A 21,079-nucleotide genomic window follows, 5' to 3' on the forward strand; every position below is an offset into this window, starting at 1 on the left:
TGAGGACTACATAGTCAACAGTAAAAATGATTTCTTTTTTAAAAAGGTGGTGGCCCCAGCCAGGCGTGGCTCAGCAGTTGAGCATCGGCCTAGGATCCAGGAGATTGGGGTTTGATTCCTGGTCAGGGCACATGCCCAGGTTGCAAGCTGCAGCCGATCAATGATTCTCTCATCACTGATGTTTCTATCTCTCTCTCCCTCTCTCTGAAATCAATAAAGATATGTTTAAAAAAATTTATAAATTTAAAAAATAAAATAAAATAAAAAGGTGGTGGTAACATGGAGATTGTCTAAATGTACATTTAAGTGAGATTTTAACTAGCATTTAATAAATAATATTTTCATTTACTAAAGCACATAATTTGAATAAAAATAGTATGAATTTACTCACGGGGCAGAAGTAAGATGATTATGTACACTCCGGCTTTCCTTAAAAAGCATTCTGAAAAAATTTAAAGGAGATAATTAATTCTTTATAGTAAATAAATAATATGATAACCACTTTACCATTTTAATCATTTGATTTTCAACAGGCTGTTATTTGATTATTTACCAAGTAAAAATTATAATGGTACAGTATAAGCAATAATCTATCTTATAGGTAGTTTTATAGCAACTCTATTTAAATCTTTAACAGACCAATAGATGTTTTCTATTGATTTAAAATGAAACACTTTAAGATGATAGGCTGAGACAGCCAAGTCTGTTACTTAACTCTTTAAACTTTAAATTAGTTTTTGAGATACTACTCTATACTGATTACTTTCAATATAAACTAAGGCTGTCTCTTTTTCCACACTCTAAATCTTGTATTCAGTTCCTTATTGTCACAATACCCATAAGAAGTTCCCCTCCCAAAGTTCATAATCATTTTCCCTCCCTTTTTCTCTACCAGCAAATTCAGGTATAAAAAGGAAAAGGTAGTCAGTTAAAAAACCACCTTTACGCATATTTCTACATCTCTATGTCCATGTGAACCACTGTTTAGTCTTTTAAGTGCTTGAAGTTTTCAAAGTAGAGATCATTTGAGATGAAAGGTTTAAACACATTAGGTTCTTAGCAAAATGAATGTGATGTATGTGTGTATATATATGTATCCATAATAACAGCAATAAGAAGAAAGTAAATAAATAAAATCTAGGATGTCATATTTCTTACCTTGCCTGCATCCAGCCCTTAGGCCACAATGGTTTCACCTCTGTCTCCATAAAGGATTTAAGATAATCCTCAGCAGACTGGCTTTTATTTGGCTCTAACTCATAGCATCCCAATTTGATCTCAACAAGGTTACATAACAAAGTTCTAAACAGATTAAAAATATATATTTATATATAAATCTGACTGCAAAATTGTAGAAAATTAAGCTTGAAACAGATTCTTTAAAAAGCACATAAACCTGATAGCAATACTAAAGAGTATTATCTGAAGAATTCAGAAGATGACATGAAAATAAATAATTTCTAACATATATCTAACATACAGCTAAATCCCCACATGAAACAGTTTCCTTTGATACCTTTAATCTAGGCACCAAAGACTGAAAGGGGTAGTCCTACAACTAACCCCTTGAGATATCAAATTACTGGTAAGAAAGATGACTGACTACACAACTATACTGAGTCCTTCACCTTCTGAAACCAGTACATGACTCACTCAGTAATTAAACAATGAGCTTATAAAATCATTATATAAAAATAAAAGTGATAGAACTCTAAAAATATTAGGACCATGTCAATCTTCTCTTGAATAAATTTTTCCTACATACCTATCCTTGGTTGCTCCCAATCTAGTCTTCGACTTAGTGTAGATTCTTTTTATGGAAACCTTCTATCTCCGTTATCTACTTAGTTGAAAGTGAAGGCTTTGGTTACATCTTACCTAATGGTGTCATCCCAGTGGAATTTCTTTCTTGGTCCTATGACACGTTTCCCTGGCTTCTCATCATCATCTTCCTCGGATCCATTTTTTTCTCGTTCTTCATCAGTTTGCAACCTAAAAATGAAAAACATTTTATGAAGCGGAGTTTTAACTCAACGTTGCCTATAATATGCTCCCTAGAAATTTGAATTGCTTAACTGGACATTAACTCCAATGACAAGGTAAATAGGAAATCGACCTTTCTACATGGTACTCTGAATTTCAAGTGTGTTATAAAGTTATCTGGTAAATAAAGTCTTCAAACTATAATATGAAAGCATGAATACTTATTTTTTAGTTCAGAATACATTTGTGTCCTACCTCAGACAGTCAAGTTGGTCAATATGTGAAATGTCTCACCAGTGTCAGCTCTTGCTCTGACCACATACATATACTAAATCAACAGGCCTTTCGCCTTTGACGTCAAATCATTGAGTGGGAAGCGATGTGTCATTTAGAATATATTTAATAGATACGTTTTAGGTATTTTAATGAAGACCCAGCTATTGGTTTAATATCCACATCTGGTACAAAGACCCACATATAACATTTTAGTGGTATATGTGGATGTCTAGTCGGTGTCCACTAAAGACCAACACCTAAATCTAAAAATATTTCTCAAATGCAAAAGCCAGTCGAAATAGACTAAGTACATACTTGGCACACTTAGCTTGACTACGCGCCTGGCAGTCCTCCTGGTATTTAAATAGCTGTTCAGGCATGACATTGCTAACAGCCAGTTTCAGTTTTTGCAGAGGTTCTCTTAAACGGTCATCCTGAGGGAAAAAAAACAAACTAAAAGTTTTTTCAAAACTATTTACAAAACTTATTTTGCAAGCAGATCCTCAAATGATGAAATTTATGTTTTTAGATATGAAATGTTTACATATTTAAATACAGATATTTCTCTCCAACACTGACTTTTCATAATGCACACTGGATATAAAAATAGCATGACCATACTTCCCAGGCTTCCAAGGAGAGTCTCAGTTTTTGCCTGTTGCCCCAGCATAATTAACAGTACTCCTTTACATTCTTAGAAATGCCTCATGTTTGGTCGACAAATTATATGAACACTTTAGCTATAATACAAATAATTAAGTAGAGAACAAAATCTCCATTGTGCAGACCACTACTGGTCAACCCCATTATGATGGGGAACTACCACAAGGAGAGATACAGCTCTGGAACGGTGCAACACAGGACGTGCTCTGGAAGACTACCAACGGGATGCGGGCATCCTGTTCTCTCACTTACTGTTAGTAATTGTGACTTATGTTGCAAGCAAACATGCGAGTTAAGGCCACGATGAAAAAGGAGACTAAGACTCTTATTCATGTGGGTTCAGGGCAAAAAAGAAAAGCAAGTACATTCATATCTGACAGCTTTAATTAAGAAATTTATATATTCATCTTGCAAGTACAATATATGTAACTATTTAAAAGACATTTTTTATTACTGTCATAGATGCATAAAGATTACAAGACTTTGCTTTTCTTCACTGACACAACTATTTTTAAAACGAGATTTCTGGTAAGGAGAGGATTTTCAGGAATCAGTTACTATGTTATGGCAGATGTATTTTACAAATTAAAACATTGTACTGCAATTACCTTTTTCAGGCATACCAATTAATAAATATTACTGCAATATGATAGTGTCTGTTATAAAATCCCACTTTTCAAAATGTGAATAATCCAGTATCACATTTCCTGGGTGATCACTTTTTAAATTGATTTGAGAGAGGAAGGGAAAAAGGGAGAGAGGGTGATAGGGAAGGAGAGAGAGAGGCAGAGGCAAAAGCCCATTTGTTGTTCCACTTATTTATGCATTCACTCGTTGACCATTGTATGTGCACTGACTGGAGATCGAACCTGCAACATTGGTGTACTGGGATGACACTCTAATCATCTGAGCTACCCGACTAGAGCTTTTACTTTTTTTACTGATTTGACAGAAAGAGATACCACTTTTTTGAGAATTACGTAGCTCAAATTATCTTCCTGGGAGCAACCCATACATCCACTAACTGTAAAATGAATAAATTAACTGGGATATATTTATACAATGGAACACAGCAGGAGAACTGGATGGAGGCATGCTCTTGCTCCTGGGGGAGCACCCACGCCTTTCTTCCCTCTCAGGCATTCATCTCCTAAACTCTAAGGGTCCCCACAAGACTTGCAACCAGGGGAGAAATGGGGAGCGGCAGCTTGTCCTGGGCTAACCCCCGGAACCTGTCTCCAAGGCCCCCTTTTCTCTGACTTTCTAGTGAGCTTAAGCAGCTCCGAGCAGGCTCTCTCCTATTGCTTCTTCTATCCTAAGCCCTTCCTTGTTTCACTGTCCCCAACTTTAATAAGTGTACTCTCAAAATCAAAACAACTGTATGGAGTTCCACCACATGTAAAGACAGGTAACTCTAAAATGCATAATGTTGAGTGTAAAAAAGCAAGCTGCAAAAGAATACAGACACTATGACTCAATTTATATAAAGCTCAGAAACATGCAAACCAAACAATATAATGTTTACGTTTACAAACGTGATAAAACCATATATACAAAAGCAAGGGTAAGGTAAATGCCTTTCTTCCATACCCAATAGAGTTAATAAATAACTTCAAACATTGAACTTGAAATGTCCCTTAGAAAATATTTTACAATGTGCAGAAAGTTGTTTTCCTACTTCTAGTTCTTTTTATACTGGTACCCATTTGTGTCATTTGAACTCATGGCTGTAACCTCCAACTGTCAATGTCTGGAGAGCCAGGCACAGAACCAAAATCTGAGACCTTAGATAAATTTCACTTGTTCATGAATCTGCTTTGAACTGAGAAAGAACTATAGTTTCTCAGTTCAAAGGAAGTATTTATTAACAGAAGTATAGAACCTATGGTAAAGAATTCCACGTCTGTCAGTTCACACTGAGTACAGTGAGCCTGGACACACGTATTCTCCCATTCACTTCATGGTAGACCTTGGATAGCTATGTTGTCCTGTGTGACTCCCACCCTAACCAGAAAAGTTTAGGTTGACCCAAGACATTATAATCAGACTTTTTGCCCCAGGAATTTGGATTGGGATGAGAGGACTGAGTCAGTCTCTGTACAGGGCTTTTCTGTAATGTAAAACCTTGAGAATCAAGTAATCTTATCTGCAGATGCATATAAAGGGATAAAAATGAGCTGTGGGAAGACAGGTAGAAAGAGAGTTAATCCGAATGATCAGTTCTCATCCTTCCTGGCTCTATTCTTGCCCTGAATTTCACGAAATACCTTTGGTCATAGAAAAATGTAATTTTATTGTGTCTTAAACTGCATCCAATTATTTTCAATTACCTACAAATTATAAATACTTTTTAACGATATAGGCAACCAAATCATTAGGGGAAAGTAATCAGAACAATGACAGTATGGAAAACCATTTTATATGAAGAGGGGCATAAATGTTTTCAAAAACATGAAAACGAAGTGGATGGATGATTAGATTTATGAACTGGAAGGTAGAATTTGGACTAACAGGGTAGAAAGCACCTGGATTTGGCTCAAAACATGAAAGAACTGTCTGATATATAATGAAATAAGTTCCTGACAACTGAAAGCATTCAACTTACACACTTAGTGGGATTGTTTTGTAGTCAAGAATCTAGCAAAATGTGGATGATTACACTAGATAATTTTTAAATTTACATGCAACCCTGTGATTCTTTCCATTGGTCTGCATAATGTCTGTATAGATCCATTTCAGGAATACAAAAATTGAGTTAAAAATACGTCAGATTATTTGCTGAGGGCAAAGCTGTGTTAGCTGTGAAACAGGTTAATTTACCAGCCCAAGAATCTATGCCTTAGAAAATATTATTTCTCACCTAAACCTATGAATTATTGAAAAGTAAATTTTTTCAGGGGATCAACATGCCTTTAATATACATACATAACTATAAAGCAATTAATATGCAAAAGCCCCCAAAAGAAATCAGCCTCTTTATAGGTTATAAAACCCCCAATGTAGAAATCATTGTTTCTCCCCTTACCTGGACGTTGAGATGTAACTTCTTCAGACGTTTTACCAGTGTTTCTTTATTGCATGGCACAAAAGCTTCAAGATGTGAGTAGACACCACTACGAATGACAGGGCCTAATTCCTGTAGCTGTAACTCAATGCTGACCAAAAACAACAACAAATAAATAGTACAGAATCTCTTTCAGGTAGCAACATACAAGCAAAGAGGCAAAGGAAGTGATTCTTTTCTCATGTTACATTTCCAAGACAGTATTTTCAAGGGGAAAAAATTAATGATGCTATAGAAAATTTCGATGAGCACAGTATGACTATTTTAAGCACACATCCCTCACACATATACTTTAATATTTTTCCCTAAGAATTCCAATCTTCTAAAGTATAAGAAGTATCTGGAGTGAACTAAGAACACATGGCAACAAAAGTATGACTTTCAAGTATTTTCACATTTATTTTTTTATTATTATTATTTTTTAATATATCTTTATTGACTTCAGAGAGAGGAAAGGAGAGGGAGAGAGAGAGAGAAACATCAATGATGAGAGTCATTGATCGAGCCTGCAACCCAGGCATGTGCCCTGACCGGAAATCGAACCCTGATCGCCTGGATCCTAGGTCGACACTCAACCACAGAGCCACACCCGGCTGGGCATTTTCACATTTATTTCACAGAGAAACAAAGGTTCTCCTGAAGTGGTGAACTTTCTTAAGCCCTGCCTCCCACTTTCCACCAAGCTCATTTTCCTTCTTTTAGTGAAATCTATCCAAAAGCAGATTTTTATGCATGAAAGTTACTATGAATGGGCCTCAAATATCTGATAATAAACAATGAGTGTGAGATCACTACAGGTTCTAAATGAATTAAAATATACTGGGACCATCTGATATCAACGCACTAGAGAATAAATATTGGGTTTTGTTTAGTAAATAGGCTGGTAATTCACTTTTATATCCCTGTCTACACAAGACTCTCCTTTGCCTCTGGAGAAGCTTCAAAGAAATGCAACATGGAAATCCATAGCGGAAGCAACAGCCATCCTTGTAAACAAGACTCTCCTACTGAGGAATATTTAGTGGTAACTACTATGGTATTATCCTTTTCTCACAGGATTCTAGAAATAGTCATTTTCCCATAGGTGACGTATGATATATTTCCTACCCCATCAATTCCCTCTTTTAAAAAAATGAAACATTTTTCTTATTCGATCAATTTAAAACATTAGTAAAAAAAAAAAAATTCTAAGTCCAAGTGAATTCTGGAATCTATGGAATTTCCTGGGAGTTTTACTCAAGTATTCCAGATATCCTACCACTGTCCAAATAACACAACCATTGAAAACTACTAACTGAACCAAAGGGTCATGGGTTCAATTCCCAGTCAAGGGCATGTACCTGAGTTGCAGGTTCAACCCCTGGCCCCTGTCAGGGTTCATGTGGGAGGCAATCAATGTGTCTTTCTCACATGGATTTTCTCTCGCTCTCCCCCTCCCTCCCTTCCACCCTATTTAAAAATCAATGGAAGAAATATCCTTGGATGAAGATTAACAATAAAAAAAAAAGAAAACTACTAACTGAAGACTTAGGGAGAAATAACCCAAACTCAAAACCCCAAATAGCTCTTTATCTCAGAGCAAGAATTCAAAAGCTTGTTGATGTGTTAACTAATATGAGACAAGATATGTGTTTGTCCCTCATCTCTGAATAACTATTTTATTCAGATGGGCTGGTTCTAGTGTTACTTAGAGAATACTTCGTGTGGAACAGGTTAGAAACATGGTTGAAAAACTGTTTGGGATTTTTCCAATTGCAAAATAACCCCTCAAGAAGGGAAAAGCAGTGGATTATGATCAACCTTTTCACTTTGTTAATCTTCCTTTATTTCCAAGAGAAAGAACAGACAGGCCAACTGAGAAGTCCATTCATATTGAGATTTAAGTCACTACTCACTCACAAACTCCTTAAAGGAGCATCTAACAATGAGGGCAGACAGGTCTCACCGCCAAGTGTCCAGCAAGGTTGGTAGTATCTGCCTAGAGCATTTGTTGAGCAGAATTGTCAGGCTAAATTAGAGTAATAGGCAAAATGTGAAGACTTTATTAGCAATATCTGCTTGAAATAAAAGAAGAAATAGGGGATGAAATCAAGCCAGCATGTTGTATACTTGTTGATACAGGTCAAATTCAATTAGGCAAAAAATAAAAGGGTACTCTATTCCAAAAAACTCATCTTTCTCCCCAGCGTAAGAAAGCAATGGTGAGGCAGGGCCAATACACCTGGATAACTTCAGTGGAATAAGAACACTAAGTAATCATGTACCATACGCTCTCAGGAAATCAACTCGGCCCAGAGAAATAAGGGGTGTTGGATGGGAAAGTGGAAATACTGGCCAGAAGGCATAAGAAAGTGACTAAAAGAGAAAAAAATTCAACTGCACACTAATGCTTGTTGAATCGGAGACATACTTTCTATGCAATAAAAAGTAGATGGGCCCTGCCCGGCTGGGTGTGGCTCAGTGGTTGAGCATCAACCTAGGATCCAGGAGATCGAGGTTCGATTCCTGGTTAGGGTACATGCCCGGGTTGCGGGCTCGATCTCCAGTGGGGGCGTGCAGGAGGCAGCTGATGAATGACTCTCTCATCATTGATGTTTCTATCTCCCTCTCCCTCTCCCTTCCTCTCTGAAATCAATGAAAATATATTAAAAAAAAAAAAAAGTAGATTGGCCCTGGCCAAGTAGCTCAGTTGGTTGGAGCCTTGTCCCAATATGCCAAGGTTGCGGGTTCGATCCCTGGTCAGGGAGCATACAAGAATCAACCAATGAATTAATGAATGGATGGAACAACAAATAAATGTCTCTCTCTCTCTCTCTCTCTGAAAATCAGGAAGTTTTTAAGTTTAAAAAGTAGATGGGCTCCAAAAACTAGATTTGTTTTAGGATAGACATGAGAGAAATGAACTGAGAAGCCGTTAATGGAATGCTGATATTCTGTTTATTTGAGATGTCATTTCCCAGGGATGGTCTTTTGATTCTCCCAGGGGAAAATAGTTGTGCTCTTACAAAGAGTAAGATTAAAAAAAACCCCATCTCAGTCTCAGGAAAAGGACCTGATCTAGCAAACTTTGTACTTTCAAGTAGTAAGAAAAAGAAGAGCTAGTCAGATCACTGATTATGGAATCTGGGACGGCTCTGCTGAGTAATGGTTAGACTGTTTATTGACTTTGGGGTTTTAAGGGAGCTAGGTAAAAGGAGCTGGTGCCAAGAGAAAACATTTACCCTGCTTTCAGGAAGACAGAATCAACCTGAAAAGCCCTGGCTTCAATAAAGGATGGAAACAAGACTTTCACACACTGGAAGCAGCATGCTAGGTACTATGTTTCATGAAGTCCATGGGACTTAAAACATCTTAAGTACTCCAGCATGAGAGACTGCAATTCATTAAAAGTTATCAGAATCAACAACCCAATCTATCCTTCATATCTTGAAAAACTGTCATTATATATTTATTTATTTTTTTAATATATCTTTATTGATTTCAGAGAGAGGAAAGGAGAGGGAGAGAGAGGTAGAAACATCAATGATGAGAGAGTCACTGATTGTTTGCTTCCTGCACACCCCCGACTGGGGATCTGGCCCACAACCCAGGCATGTGCCCTGATCGGGAATCAAACCCCGATAGCCTGGATCCAAGGTGGACGCTCAACCACTTAGCCACGCCTGGCAGGGCTTCATTATATATTTAAAAGAGAAAGCATAGTACTGTATTACAAACGCTGATTTTCTATTTCTTTCTAAATGATGCTACTAAACCACCAATACATTATTTTCACCAGGAGTAAATTTTGCTGCTTTCCCCAGAATCACTTTTTGCCCAGTTCTGCTTGCAGTAAGACATATTCTCAATTTCTGTAACCAATGGTCAAAATTTATAAGCCAATAGGTTTATAAGCACATCTTATGAGATCACAATATTAGAATCTCCAGCTTTATTAGTATCAAACTCTAAGACTAAAAATTACCAACACTTTAAATATAATCTATGTCATTTATCAGCCTTCACCCTCTCCTTCCCAATCTAACTTGTCTTTTCCACATTGGACTCAATCCTATGCCACAATCATGATTTCTTCATTAAACCATACTTTCTACTTGGCTTTAAAAGTTCACATGTATTTTTCCCAAGTCTGAAAAGAAGACAGAGCCCAGCTGGGCGTGGCTCAGAGGTTGAGCATCAACCCAGGATCCAGGCGATCGGGGTTCGATTTCCAGTCAGGGCACATGCCCAGGTTGTGTGCTTGATCCCCAGTCGGGGGCATGCGGGAGGCAACTGATCAATGACTCTCTCATCACTGATGTTTCTGGCTCCCTCTCCTTTCCTCTCTCTGAAATCAATAAAGATATATTGGGGGGGAAAAAAAAAGACAGAAAATTATACCAAATTTAATATAAACAGATATATCCGAGAAGGATGTTTTCATGTAATTTGGTAAAAAATACATATAAATCTAGAATTCTATTCAACCTGTACAGTGGTCACCTGCTCTGGCAGTTTTAATATGCCCTGATTATCACAGGGGTCCTGGAGAACCAATATATGCAGAAGAATAACTTTGCTGAGAAACACATGTTCATCATACAGGCTGGGAGGGTGAAAGGAAGAGCTAATGCATGAAACTAGCCAGGCACTCAGTGCTTGTATCTCAAAACCCTACTGTGTATTTCTCTATTTTTTAATATTTTTATTGATTTTAGGGAGACAGGAAGGGAAAGGGATAGTTAGAAAGAGAAACATTGATGTGAGAGAGAAACATCAATCAGCTGCCTCCTACACGCACCCTGATCAGGGATTAAGCCTGCAACCTGGGTATGTACCCTGACCAGAAATCCAACCTGCAACATTTGGGTGCACGGGAGGGTGCCCAACCAACTGAGCCACACCGGCCAGGGCGAGGCTTATTATATTTTTAAATAAGTTCTTGCCCTGGCCCATGTGACTCAGTGGTTGGAGTGTCAGGCAGTGCACTGAAAGGTCTGGGGTTCAAATCCCAGTTGGGGCAACCGATCGATGTGTCTCTCTCACATCAATGTTTCTCTCATTTTCTTCCTCTCTACCCCCTCCCTCCCTTCTACTCTCTCTAAAAAGCAGTGGAAAAAATATCCTTGGGTAAGGATTAAAAATAATAATATTAAATAAATTCTTAAGGTTTAAATAACTTTTAAGGTTTTTTAATCAACAAAGAAAATTACTTACTCCAGAAGAATATTATTCATATCCTGTGTAAAGAATTTTTTCCTTCCTTCTTCATCAAAATGTTTGGCAGCCTAGAGAAACAAGATTGACAATATAACCCTTAATAAGCACATTATTTCTTCTATATTTATTTTCTAAAGAATAAGCTCTTTGAGGGTGGGGCTATAATTTTCTTCACTTCATGTCCTCCATACTCAATTTAGAACCTGGCTTAACAAGGCAATTAAAGAGTGCTGAAACAATTTAGCATACATAGCATTCTTTCCCATTATGTCTGTATTTAATTCTACTCAATCTTCCTAAATTCACAAAATTTTCATACAAGATTTTTTAGTGTTTTGGGTGTCTTGTGTATTTTATCCAAGATAAAAGAAAGCAGATATCTCACTTTCTATAGGTATTATTGTCTACAATGTGTCATATTCTATCCATTACCATGTTAAAAACTCATAACAGCTGGTGACACTGGCATTGTACCCTCAATTTACAAACAAGGGAACTAAATCTTAAACGGACTACATGATATGCCCCTAAATCACACTGCTAGTAAGTGATAGATCCAGGACTCAGACCAGACGCTTTCTGATTTCAACTGTGCAACACTGTCACCCTGGATTCGACCTAATTACACACTAACAATAAAAACATTAGCCAAGACCATTACCAAGGTATTATAAGCAAAAATTAAATCAATGAGCTTAAGGATAATATTTGCATCATTATGTTTGTCACCTTAACCAGCTGACCAGAAACAAAAAGTATCCAACCAAGACACTCAATCATCAGCAAATTTTACTGGGGACATCACTAAGGACAGTTTATCTTGACTTCCACTAGATGTAAAACATCAAGCCTAATCCAGTAATCTGAGCAAGCCACATGCTGACTCTCAGTCTTCCAAGTTATCTGACAATTTTAAATGCAGGAAAGAAGAAAATTTCTGAGATGTGCCTCAGCACTTCTTAGAAAGGATGAAGTCTGGTATGTGTAGGGAGCAGAAACACAGGAAGAAAGCCAGAATGAAAACTAAACTTCAAGAAAGAGAAACAAAAAAGTCAAGAGGTTGATGACTGGAAGAATGTTAAAGTGAGAGAAGAGCAACAAGAACGAACTCCTTGTCAGACAGACACCAGGATGAATTCTTATCTCCTGAAGAAAAAACACCATCTCATATTTCAAGGAAAAATATGGAGAGTTCATAGACATCAGTAAATGAAATTAATCTTCTTACTGATAATTTCCTAAGGGATTAGGAAGCCCCTGTATTAATTCCGGCATGACTACTACAGAGTAAAATGACAGTTTTTGGTATTTGAAATATGACAGAGCTTTACAAGATTGAAACACACTCATTACTAAGCAATTCTGTTTATAAAATGAGAATGAACTGCATATAACACAGCAGAGGGAGTGCAAACTATGGGGCTTGATGGTCCTGCCTTTAAATCTTCACTTTGAAGTATGTATCAGCCACTTAAAAATTATGTGGCCATGGGGAAATCACTTAACCTCAAGCCTTAGAATACTACCTACCCTCACATGAATGTTGGAGGATTAGACTATACAGTAGGTCAGGGTACAGACTTCTGAATGGTAAATAGTGCCCTGTGAATGTGGGACACAGCGACATTGCACTCAATACACAGTACAGGCATTTGCTAAATAAGCAATATCAATTATTATGAATTACATGTTGAAAAACCTGGATCACATCACTAGTACTGTTTTTAAAACCTAGAAAGATTTTAGGAACGGGGTAACATGGGAATAGCAAAAAGGATACACTTTGGGGTCTGGTGAACCCGTTTTTTAAGTTCTGGCTCTACCACTTACTAGTAACTCTTGACCAAGCTATTTAACCTAAAACTTAATTTTCTTAACCACAAAAAGGAAACAATACTTATACTTCACACTTGCAGTAGTTGAGAAGATTAAATAAAAAAACTTTTTGATTAACAAAACAGTGGATTACACTCTCTCTTTGCTTATATGGTTAATTTTCCCAATGTTAACCAATATGGCACATGATGGGACAAATTCAGTAAACAGGAAAACTTGTCTGTATTTGTCTAGACATCTTTAGTGCTGTTTTTAGAACTTTTCTATTGGATTAAGAATGTAGTTCCTGCCTGGCCAGCGTTGCTCAGCGGTTGAGCATCAACCTAGGATCCCAGAGATCGCAGTTTGATTCCCAGTCAGGGCACACGCTTGGGTTGCAGGCTCAATCCCTAGTAGGGGGCGTGTGGGAGGCAGTCAATCAATGACTCATCAATGATGTTTCCATCTCTCTCTCTCCCTCTGCTGCCTTTCTCTCTCTGAAATCAATAAATATATATTTAAAAAAGAAAAAGAAAAAGAATGTAGTTCCTGTTTGCCCTGGCTGGGTAGCTCAGTTGGTTAGAGCGTCGTCCCCATATGCCAAGGTTGCAGGTTTGATTCCCGGTCAGGGCACATTCAAGAGTTAACCAATGATGCATGAATAAGTGGAACAACAAATCGATGTTTCTCTCTCTGCTTCTCTCTCTCTTTCAAATCATTTTTGACAAAATGGATGAACCTAGAGGTTATTCCTCTAAGGGAAATAAGTCAAAATCAAACATCATATGATTTCACTTATAAGGAGAATATAAAAAACAAAACGAATGAACAAAACAAAAAACCCAGACTCACAGAAATAGAGATCAAACTGAGAGTTGCAGAGGGAGAAAGGGGGATAGGTGGAAAAGGTGAAGTTGACTATTATAACTTTGCACAGTGACAGATGATTACTAGACTTAGTTTAATATGATCACATCGTAAGGTATATGTCAAGTCACTATATTATAGACCTGAAACATAATATTGTATGCCAACTACACTTAAATATACAAATATAATAAATAAATAAAACCAAAGTCCTATGCACATAGCCAAAGACTAAAGGAAAATTATATGTTGTTTATATAGGTATTAGAATTGTCAATTATTTTTGTCTTAAAAATACATTTACTGTTATATTTGTGCAGCAAATAAAAGAAAAGCAAGAGAATTAGTCCACTTACTAGACGGAGGTCTTCAATACGTTTTTCAAGAAGGACAGGTAAACCCTCTGGGAGTGTAGGTACCACCTTGGGCATAACCTGAGAGGCATAGGTTGGTTGGGTGGTGTTTCCATTTTCTCCCCCTGACTCAGAGAGAGGGCTACCATCAGAAGTAGCATCCAGTAATCTGTCAAAGTCAATATCATCTAGTATCTTTAGGGCACTTTCAGCTTCTTGAAACAGTTCGTGTTCATTTGTGCTAACGAAGATGGGGAGGTCCGGGTCAGCATTGTTCATGGTTAAGTCCGAGACATCATTTCCCAATGCCACAGCAGCAGAAGGGGCTTTACTCAGAGAGGGGGTCATTAAGTTCACTGGGACTTTGGGGTTAGACTCCTTCTCTAATGCATCCTTCTCTTTCTGAAATTTTCGTAGCATGGCAGCTAGAGAAAGAGAATCTTTATAACGTTTCTTCTTTTTTTCAGACTTGTGTGAATTTAGAGCCACAACTCTGTGAAGAAAAAAGTAATCAGTCAGGCTACATATGATTTTAAAGATTAAAGCTCTGTGTAAATAAGCAGGCGCAGATTATCATTTGTCAGACAGGAGAGCAAGTTTCTTATTATACTTTTACAATAGCATTTTCATCATTATCGAGATTGTCACTTAAATAAATAAATGGACATTTGAGTAAAGAAAGTGAAAGGAATAAAGTGGACAAGCAGAAAATGAAGGGAGCTCGGGGTTACTGAAGTACACCAAGTTTAACTTACTACTCTTTTTGGGATGTTCTTTCTTTAGCACATTTATAAACTAGTCACCTAAAGAATTAACCAAGTAATGTACTTTGCTGAAAACAGAGTTGCCTGACAACCAGAGAAGCCCACATAGTACAACTTCAAACTTATAACCAGGTGGCTTGTGCTACGAGCTTCCGAAGAAACAGGACATCCTCTGTGTCAACCTGTGAGCCTTCATCCATCATCATGCTGTCTGTCTAGTCCCTATTCCATTTGCCACTACCCTCTGCTTATTTTTCACTTTCCTCTCCAGGAACAGCCGTGTGAGGCAATCAGATAAGAAATCTTTTCTAAATTCTAAGGCTTATAGGCTTCCATGTGCACTAAGGAACCTGAAAGACTAGTACCTTGAAGGTACTAGTACCACGTTTCATTTACTGCTATATCCACCCACAAGAACAGTGCCTGTCATACAACAGGTACTTAACAAATATTTGCTGAATGAATAGGCTATAAATATGAGAAAATGATAAGTTCAACAAAAGGTATTGTATATAGTTTTTAATTCCCAAACAAGCTAACTTGTAAATAATGAAAATTTAAAATAACTGTTAGTTATATATATGGTTTTTTGTTGTTGTTTTTAAGGATAGTTTATTGATTTTTTTAGAGAAAGAGGAAGAGAGAAGAGAGAACCATCAATGTGAGGGTGTACATTGATTGGCTGCCTCCTGCATGCCCCCAACTGGTGATCAAGCCCACAACCCGGGCACGTGCCCTGATGGGGAATCAAACCAGCAACCTCTCTGTGCATAGGCTGATGACCAACCAACTGAGCCACACCAGCAAGGGAAGATATATATACATATATGAAATGTTTTTCTTACCAACTTCTTAATGACTCAAGTGTCACAATAATCTCATACTCAGGAGGAGATAAATACCACCCCTCCCCACATCAAATTTTTGGATATTACTAGAGCAAAATTCAGATGCACCTCCCCTGGTAAGGAGAGAAGAAATATCCAGCCTCTTACAAGTTTCTGTACCTTAATGTTTTTAAAAAAGCCATAGAGAGGTACGGGCAATTGGCAATTTTATGACTACATGGTACAAACATTTTATTCTTATGGCTTAAGGTTTCTGAGAAATTCTACTTGGTTTTTAGAGGTAATATCATTAGTTAAAATCACAACTGTTAATGATAGCTAAATGAAATACTTTTTTTATACTGAAACAACCATAAATCGTTTACACACAGACTACTGCCAATACTCAATCCCAAGGAATCTAAGTTTAGTTTTCATAAAAAAAGATTAAAATAATTTGTTCAATATTTACACCATCTTTTCAAATTGGTTCTTATTGGTAAAAAGTTATAATAAGCAAAATACTTAATGAACCAATTTCTAAATCTGATCTAATATACTGTGAGCCTCTAAAATGACAAAGCCTTCTACTTTCTACTAAGTACAATATTATCAAACTATAAGTTAACAGGTGAATGATATTCATAAATAGTGTTATTACATTAGACCCAACTAAGCTATGTTATTTACTACTAAACATATCTTTCTAAAAGAGAACTAGTCACACTGTGACACTGGTTCTCTTATGTTTAATTTCACATACCCCAGTTGTTTAGGTACTTTTTTCCTTGGCTTCTTCTCCTTTTCCCCTTCCTCTTTCCGCTTCCGCTTCTTTATCTCAATATCATCCTCTTTTATTTTGGGAATCTGCAAAATGATAAAAACAATATATCACTTATCTAAGTATCAATGCTTTTCTCTGATACTAGCAATCCAGCACCCAGGGCAGTGTTTTTTCTCAAATTTCAGTCTGCATTAGAAGTGCTTGTTAAAAAATGCAGATTCTTGGGGTCCACGAGCACTCCCACCCCGGTTTGGATTGTTATCTGGGGCAGGGCCTTATCATCTGTATTTTTAAAAAACATTTTGATGATTCTGGTACATTTTTGGACCACACTTCAAAGAAAACTTATCTAAGGACACTCTCTCCATTTACCAAATACAATATATATATATTCTAAAGAATTTGCTTTACAAATTATATCTTAGGAAAAGTAATGGCAATTAATAGTGATTTCTTTCTTTTTTTAAATATCTTTTTATTGATTTCAGAGAGAGGAAGCGAGAGAGATATAGAAACATCAACAGTGAGAGTCACTGTTCAGCTGCCTCCTGCATGCCTCCGTAACCTGGGCATGTGCCCTGACTGGGAATCGAACCGTGATCTCCTGATACATGGGTTGACACTCAACCACTGAGCTGCACCAGCTGAGCTTAACAGTCATTTCCAAACCACGTTTTAACATACCTTGAAAATGTAATTGTATCCCAGAAACAGTAGATTAGATAACATATGGAGAAATTTTAAAAATATAATTCTGATATAAGTATCACTTCCCCATATCTATATAATTTTACTTTAAAGCATGTAATTAACCATAGATTCATTAAACAATGTTTAACACTTTACTTTTCCTTATAGACATAGTGTAAAACACAAGTAAAATTCAGAGTATATCCTATTAATTGAATGCTCTCATTACTGTTGCAATTTTAAGTAAACTCACTTTGGGTGGTTTGTGCTTCTGGTTGTCTGCAGTATCTTCTTCTTCAGTATCTGAAGCTTGGCGAAACTGTAGGGTGCCAGTGTTGATATAAAAGCCTCCATATTTTGTTGTTAGAGAAGCGGGAACTAATTCATCATACTAAAGAAAAAGTTTCAGATACATACTATTATCTTTAATTTTATAAATATGTCAAAGAAATCCAATCACCATGTCAGCATCTTCCTTAAATCCTAACTGCAAAACTGACAGCACTGAGAATGTTTGTGGGATAAATTTAGAAAAAGTTAATATCTAGAATAAAAATAAGCTCTAATCATTCAGCATTTATTAGAAAGGCACTTCTAAATAATGGAACAAATTCTAAATATATCATCTGCTGAGAAAAAATTTAAGGATCACTACTATTCTTTTTTATAAAGGATAAATATGTATTTTAGATATGTCTTTATTGATTTCAGAGAGAGGAAGAGAGAGGAAGGGAGAGAGACAGAAACATCAATGATGAGAGTCACCATTGATCGGCTGCCTCCTGCACGCCCGACTGCATATCGAACCCGCAATCCGGGCATATGCCCTGACCGGGAATCGAACGGTGATCTCCTGGATCCTAGGTCGATACTCAACGGCTGAGACATGCCCAGCTGGGTACTACTGCTATTCTTAATGACAATGGTTCTGATGAGAAAGTGAAACAAGTTAAAACACATGACTAAAAGTCCAGACAGATAAATTTCATTTCCTACCATATCAGTAGGCAATTTTATTCATGACAAGATTACAAAAAATTACCAACTTAAAACGAAATCCCAAGCCCGGCTAGGCATGGCTCAGCAGTTGAGCATCGACGTAGGATCCAGGAGATCCCGGTTCAATTCCCGGTCAGGCCACATGCCCGGGTTGCGGGCTCAATTCCCAGTCAGGGGCGTGCAGGAGGCAGCCGATCAATGACTCTCTCATCATTGACATTTCTATCTCTTTCTCCCTTTCCCTTCCTCTCTCTGAAATCAATAAAAACTTTTTTTTTTTTTAAATGGGCCTTGCAATCCTGATGGCGTTCCTTTAAAAACAAAATTTTTTTTTAAATCTACAGCTAAGACCTATAGAAGGGGTCCAGTACTGTCTATGAGTAATGGAGTAATGGGAGGAGTAAAGGATTAAAAGTGAAAAGACTTTTCTTTTGTAATTATCCTGAAAATGTATAATTGTGGTAAGATAAATAGACCTGCACTTTCTGCTTACATATACCCGTACACTGCTTTATAATGTTCAATGCTTCTTCATATATACACTATTTCACTTGGTCTTCCTGACACCCTTGTGAGGCAAGGGAGGCAAATATCTTCCATTTTATAAATGAAAACTAGATTCAGAGCAGTCAAGAACCTCGCCAGAGTAATTTTACTAGTTTTATAGCAGAGTCACTGGCTCACTCCCCACCTACCCACTACACCAAGCAGCTTCTCAGGTCGGCAACACCTTCATTACCAGGTTATGGGACAAGTGGATGTGCTCCACATGTGTGTTCTGCAGTGTCCTGCTGAGCACTCTTCAGCAGAACAAACTCTCTGTGCAAATGCAATTTATTCTTTCAGGTAGAATGTGTTAAGAGCCAATGAACACTGAATCAGAAGGCTTGGCTTTAAATCCTTTGCCAATGACTAGCTATTGTAACCCAGAGCAAATCACTTATCATCAATATATTGGTATTATAAAACAGGAGAACGTTCTAGTGAAATTTAAAAGAGAACCTAAACACAAGTGTTACTCCTGCCTGTATTAATAACATATTTTCTTTCAGTCTTTTAGAAATTTGGCAGCATTTAACTGTGAGACTTAAAATATCTTCAAAATCATTTATTTTCAGGTGTTTATACAATTACAGGATTTTGAAAAGTAATTATAACCAGATTATTTTCACTATCAAATAATGTAAGAACAGTAGAAGCTTACTGGCAAAATAATCAATGAAAAGAGGAGAATCATTTGGTTGAATCACAACTGTTTTATGTCTGAATTATCTCAAAAAAAGAACCAAATAATCTATTAAAGACAACAATGCACAATTATTTTGCAAGTAAATGAACAAGCTTAATTTTATGTTCAATTTCCTCTTATAAAACAGTGATGTACCTTGTCCTAAAATGTAACTAATTATACAACTTTTATATAACTTACACCTACAAAATTTATCCTTATTTATTAAAGCAGTGGCTTTCAAATTTTCTTTACCCCAACCAGGTGGAAAATACATTACACATCAAAATCCAGTGCACGTACACATAACCAAAGTCACACAGCCTATCAGTGGTTTACTATGACAGCTCCTATTCTGTCCTATTTCAAAAAATGCTGGCCACTTTCTAAATCGATATATAATCCAATTATGGACTACAAAAGTCAGTTTGAAAAACACTTTATCGGAAAATTCTGAATACTACAAAAGAAGGTATTTAAAATGCTATTTATGAAAGGCAAAACTAAGGAGACAGTAAAAAAATTACTGGATTAGGGAGGCACAAATAGGCAAGGCAGAGTTTTTTTAGGATAGTGAAACTATTCTGTATGGTACGGTACTGGTGGATACGTGTCATTATACATTTGGCAAAACCTACAGAATGTACACCACCAAGAGTGAACCCTAATGTAAATTATGGACTTTGGGTGATGGTGTAGGTTCATCAGTTGCAACCAATGTCCCACTTTGGTGGGGGAATGTTGATAATGGGGAAGGCTGTGCATGTGTAGGGACAGGGAGTATATAAGATATCTCTGTACTGTCTGCTCAATTTTGCTGTGAACCTAAAACTGTTCTTAAATTAAGTTTATTAATTTTTAAAAATGCTATTTATATAAGCCTCAGTACATGAAATGTCCATTTATATATGGCTAAGCTCCTTTTTGAGTTACTTAGAATTCAAAATCTACTTTACATATAATGTTAACTTTAATACTAATGCTTTATACATGCTTTATGCTTTTCAGCATATAATTATCTTATTTGAGTCTCAGAGTAATTCTGCTGGGCAAGCCAATCATAGCAGAGTAAAGTGGATGATGCTAAAAGACTTGCTCCTGGTCTCTGGTGAATTAGAAATCGAGTAGGGTCTGGAATCTAGGACTTTTGACTTGAGTTCCAAATCAAGGTCAAGACTTGAAAATACGCCATTACCTAACTACTCATTGACAACCTCTACTGTAAAGGGTACTGTCAGTATTTTACTCCTACAAAATGTCGGGACACCAAAGTAACTCAGAAGTATGACAGGGTATCCAGTGTGCCTCATGCTGGAAGTCCTTCCTACCACTCTCCCACCACCATATGCCTTGTCATCATCTATGCAACTGAGCACTGTCATAACAGGAAAAAGACATATAATTATTTCTGGGTAGTAAAATAATCACCTCAGTGTCACTTTTTATATATCCTATGTAACCACCGCCCACTGAAGAGAATATAGAACAACATAATCCCAGCGTTTAGACTACTCTGGTACACTGAGAAGAATGTAAGAACATGTACCTTATCTACCCAAAACAGGGC

At 36.9% G+C, this 21,079-nt stretch overlaps 1 protein-coding gene across 3 annotated transcripts in view; it reads right to left on the reverse strand.

The window, feature by feature from the left end:
* UBN2 (ubinuclein 2) overlaps window positions 1–21,079 on the reverse strand; it is a 79,365-nt gene that overhangs the window by 39,715 nt on the left and 18,571 nt on the right. For 2 of the 3 annotated variants that reach the window (XM_087820990.1, XM_016220341.2), the window contains exons 4-12: window positions 17,539–17,676; window positions 16,575–16,678; window positions 14,224–14,713; window positions 11,183–11,253; window positions 5,948–6,077; window positions 2,575–2,693; window positions 1,879–1,992; window positions 1,159–1,302; window positions 392–442 (exon numbers count right to left, since the gene is read on the reverse strand). In XM_087820990.1, coding sequence (XP_087677116.1) covers window positions 392–442; window positions 1,159–1,302; window positions 1,879–1,992; window positions 2,575–2,693; window positions 5,948–6,077; window positions 11,183–11,253; window positions 14,224–14,713; window positions 16,575–16,678; window positions 17,539–17,676 — 1,361 coding nt within the window. The remainder of the gene's footprint in view (window positions 1–391; window positions 443–1,158; window positions 1,303–1,878; window positions 1,993–2,574; window positions 2,694–5,947; window positions 6,078–11,182; window positions 11,254–14,223; window positions 14,714–16,574; window positions 16,679–17,538; window positions 17,677–21,079) is intronic. The other variant, XM_087820989.1, reaches the window with a different exon arrangement.

The sequence above is a fragment of the Miniopterus natalensis genome, chromosome 10, assembly GCF_054644295.1.
Source record: "Miniopterus natalensis isolate mMinNat1 chromosome 10, mMinNat1.hap1, whole genome shotgun sequence".
In the NCBI taxonomy this organism is placed as follows: domain Eukaryota; kingdom Metazoa; phylum Chordata; class Mammalia; order Chiroptera; family Miniopteridae; genus Miniopterus; species Miniopterus natalensis.